The sequence below is a fragment of the Indicator indicator genome, chromosome 23 (genome assembly GCF_027791375.1).
Source record: "Indicator indicator isolate 239-I01 chromosome 23, UM_Iind_1.1, whole genome shotgun sequence".
Taxonomy (NCBI): domain Eukaryota; kingdom Metazoa; phylum Chordata; class Aves; order Piciformes; family Indicatoridae; genus Indicator; species Indicator indicator.
This window is the reverse complement of record NC_072032.1, coordinates 9,229,214-9,233,576: the sequence shown is the minus strand read 5'-3', so window position 1 is coordinate 9,233,576 and position 4,363 is coordinate 9,229,214. Positions and strand designations below refer to the sequence as shown.

Here is a 4,363-nt window from a genome sequence, read left to right as displayed (position 1 = left end):
GGCTGTTCCTGGTCAGAAGAAAGCCAGGCTCCAGCAGCAACATGTCTCAGCTGGAAACTGCGATGGGAATGATCATTGCTGTCTTTGACCAGTATGCAAAGGGTGATGGCAACAGGCAAACCCTCTCCAAAGCAGAACTAAAGACCCTTCTGGAAAGAGAACTCCCAAACTTCCTCTCGGTAAGAGAAGGGCGCGGCTTCATTTCTCTGTAGATGGTGCAAGGGCTGCCTTCAGACAGAGCTTTTAGTACATTACAGGGGAAATGAGAACTGGAAATGTGCAGTGGTTTGTAGAAAAATTGTCAGTAAAAAATAAAAACACAAACCCTTTGCACATACTGCCTCAAACTGACTCTAATATTCAAGGTTATTCTCTGTGTACCAAATTTGTTATCAGGACAATGGCTTAGAAATAGATTGGATTTCATCTTCAGAACACACCTGCTCCTGTTAGTACCTGGACTTGTCAGCTCACATCCTGTTACAGCTGCTGTGGAAGTTAGCTGTGGTGGTGGCAGTGGAAGAACTAGATTGAGGATGGGGAATCTCTCTATACACTTACTTTAGGTATTTGTACTGCACACTCACTATGCTCATCAAAATGATGCATAAAGAACAACAGATGAACTCAGAGCACGCTGGTTGTCTTTAACAGTAAAAGGAAGACCTTAAAAGGTATTTTCCAACATGGAATCATCAGGTGCATTTAAGTAGGAGATATATATATATATATATACAAAATTTCTCTTAGCAGGTTTTCAAAATGCTTACTATATTCTAGTAAATCTTTTGCTCCCTGGGAGACAAAACACTTTTCAATTTGAGATGTTTTTTTATTTGCTTCCCTTCACTGAGACTCTAGAGCAAATACTTTTAAATGTTTTGTTCTTTCCACACAGGAGTAATGTATATGTAGCTATCTGTACAGTTACTACCCTTGATTGCAAAAGCCGAGAACAAAATCTCTCTCATGACCACTTTTTGCATCTGGCATTATTCAAGCTTGCAACATCTGCTTCAGCCAGGGCACTTGATACAGTTTAGTACTTTCCCATGCAAGCTCTATGAACTCACCACATGAAATCCATGCCTGCTGGATTCATGACTTGCAAATGCAGCACAGGTGCAATATCCAGAATGAGAATCTTGGTGGCATTAGAGAACCAGATGAAAACGTCTCCAAAAAAAAAACTCTCCATAAAAATCTGCTGGGTGGTTGTGACCCAGCAGGGCCATAGGAAGCATCCTGTTCCTGATTGTGGAGCTGTTACCCACAGCACTCCCACATAAGGAAAAACAAAACCAACAACAAACACATAGCTGTAAGGGTGGAAACCCCCCAGAAACTTCACCTTTGGTCTAAATGAAATCGGGGAGCTGCTGCACAAAGGGGATGATGCTCAAAGGTTGTTCCTGACCACGTTCACTGGCCAGGCACCACCTTCTTCCCATTCCTTGCAGCTGCTCTTACTGACTCAACTTACTGCCTGCAAGTGCTAGAATACCTGGAATTTTCCAGGAGGATAATTAGCTGAATGTTCTCTTCTGCTATAGTTTCCCTCTGGAAAGGTCTTGAATCAGTCAGAGGCAGATAAAATCTGTGCCACTGGATCAAAGGTCTGGCCTCAGTTATAAAGAGTCTCCAAAAACTAATTCCCACATATGCATTTCAGAAGTAATTCAGAGGCTAAAACTAGCTCAGATATTTCACTAAGCAATTAAAAATATTAGCTTCTGAAATTCAAACTGATTGTAATTTGTGAAGTGTAAAGGAATAAACCTTTCCAGTCCCATTCTTCAGTCAAATCTGGGGAAGTGGTTCAGGTTTTCTGTGATTTCAAGGGTGCATCTAAAGTGCAACATGAAATTGCAAAATGAGAAATGTAGTTAATTAGACCATGATCAAGATATGCTCTCAGATTACAATTAAGATAGTTGTTATTTTAAATTCATGGACATTTCCCAGAAGTTTGGATCATTTCTTTCTGGTAAAATACCAGATTTATTTTTTTTTGTCTAGCTTCAACAAAATCCACAGGGTTGTTCCCTATCTTAGATAGGTCTCTACTGCCATCCCCTGTTTGTTTCAGAATTGTGTTGTCTAAAATCACTGGAGGCAATTGGTGCAAGGACAACAAAGCCCTCCTGGAAACTGCTTTAGAAAAGACTCTTCTTTTTGCTTTTATATGTTGGTAAAAATTTTAAAATATATAATCACTGTTTACTTGGATGATGCCTTGCTCAACAGCAAGCCTAGCAGAGAGCCTCAGTATCAGCCTCCATACTGGTTCAGTCAGTCATAGAATGGCTTAGTTTGGAAGAGACCTCAAAGGTCATCTACCCCAACCCCCTGCCATGGGCAGGAACACCTCTCAGCTAGACTTGGTTGCCCAAGGCCTCATTCAATCTGGCCTTAAACATCTCCAGTCCATCAGAATTATGACAATTTAGAAAGAAAAATATTTTTCTGTTACTTTTTCACTTCCATAACTCAAGCTCAGCACCACACTTGCTTCGGCAGGTGCCTTCCCAGATACCAGCTCCTGTGAGCAGCTTGTGTTGGGCACCAAGGGCAGAACCACCACTCAAACCACTCCTGAGGCCATCCACGTCTCTGCTGGGGCAATGGTGTTTTCTGGTGCTTACGTTTGGCATTTGCCCCAAGAATGCATCATTTTGCAGAATTGCAAAGTGCTGTAGCTCCAGCTGAGCCTTTCCAAGAGAGAGAATGGGAATATGTGGCCTTTAATTCAGATGGGTGATGTCCTCAGGGCTTTGCATATCATAGCTTTAAGCGTGACAAATGTAGGTTCAAATGTAGAAAACAGGGCAGTGCCAGTGCCTGACCACAGCTCTGAGGTGTAATAAACCCAGGAGCACAAGCTTTTGGGGAAGGGAGGTGATGGGCAAGGTTGGAAGTTATGGGTCTGCATCCATGCCATGAGGATGCTGGAACACAAACTTGGTTCTGCTGTTGCCCAGAGTCACCAAACCTGGGCCTGAGGCCAGTGGTGGCTTGAGTTCCCATGAGAGAGATGTGCTTCTCAGGCAGCCAGAGGAGGAAATGTGCAGCTCCCACCAAAACAGAGAGGTGGAGGTAGAGCAGCCTCACACTGTCTCACATCCCATGCTGGGCCTGAGCCAAACACAGTGAAGGAACTTCATGGCTCTATACCCAGAGATGTAATGCACAAAACAAGCAAAGAGAAGCAAAAAAATAAAGGTCTCAATAGCAGAAAGAGGATAATCTGACATTCAGGGCAGGCCTATGGCAGGGCTGCATGCAAGAGCAGTTACACCTCTAACACACTCCCACCTCACAGGTGACTCAATCACAGTCCCCCAGGGAAAGGCAGAATGCATCTGAGCTGGTGTCAGCTTCAGGCTCCCCAGGTGCTCCCCACATGCCTCAGTGAGAGCCCAGAGTTCCTCCAAGGCTCTTGTTCAGGGGCTGAGTAGCGATGCTGCTGTGTTGGGGTTTGTGCAGAATCATGGAATCATTAAGGTTGGAAAGGACCTCAAAGATCAGCCAGTCCAACCATCAACCCTCAACCCACTGAACTATGTCCCAAAGCGCCCTGCCTACTTCTTTTTTGAACATCTCCAGGGATGGTGACTCCAACATTTCCTTCCCTTCTCACCTCAGTCTGCTCTTTTTCTTTTGCAGTCAGGGAAGGACAAGGATGCTATTGAGAGAGTCTTCAAGAACCTGGATGAAAATGGTGATTCCCAAGTGGACTTCAAAGAATTTGTCATCTTTGTGGCAGCTCTGACTTGCTGCTGTCACCAATATTTTGAGCAGAAAGCAGCCAGATAATTGTCAAGCTGTTCACAGAAGCCTGTGCTCCATATGCTAGTGGTATGGATCCCTTCACTTCTTCCACGTACCACCATGCAGTTTACAAGCATACTGGGCTGTAAAAATAAATCCTTCTCTGCTAACTTCCCCGTCTGGAATGTTAATTTCTGCTCCTTTGTGGAAAAGCCTGGGTTTAACAGCTCCCACTAACTCCTATTGAGTAGTTTCTCTCTTTCTCTGCTGTTTAAAATTCTATTCTTAGCCAAAATGCTCAATATTCATCCCAACACAGAGGCTATACAAGGGAAAATGCTACTGGAGCCATGAACCAGCTGGAGGCTCCTTTTGTACAGCAACATCTCCAGGATGCAGCCTGCCAAGCTCCAGCTGACAGGGGCTGCAGCCTAACCCCACGTGTGTGCCACCACAGCTCTACAGGACTGGTCTCACCAGGGGTGCCCTTTGAACCTCTTTGGTACCCTCAGCTGTGTGATTGTTGCAGGGCTGCCATGCAGGCACCTTCTTACTTAAAAATTGAAACAACCCCCAGCATGGATTCTGTGCA

At 44.4% G+C, this 4,363-nt stretch overlaps 1 protein-coding gene across 1 annotated transcript; it reads left to right on the top strand.

The window, feature by feature from the left end:
• S100P (S100 calcium binding protein P) lies at positions 1 to 3,927 on the top strand. Its single transcript, XM_054391662.1, has 2 exons — positions 1 to 179; positions 3,667 to 3,927. The coding sequence occupies exons 1-2, from the start codon at positions 42 to 44 to the stop codon at positions 3,814 to 3,816; spliced, it is 288 nt and encodes a 95-aa protein (XP_054247637.1). The 5' UTR covers positions 1 to 41; the 3' UTR covers positions 3,817 to 3,927.
• The last annotated feature ends 436 nt before the right edge of the window (positions 3,928 to 4,363 follow it).

Excerpts from the sequence above, each read along its gene's own strand:
- S100P (XM_054391662.1), top strand. The coding sequence starts at position 42 with ATGTCTCAGCTGGAAACTGCGATGGGAATGATCATTGCTGTCTTTGAC. Across the intron at positions 180-3,666 it reads AACTCCCAAACTTCCTCTCG|TCAGGGAAGGACAAGGATGC; the intron begins GTAAGAGAAGGG and ends TTTCTTTTGCAG.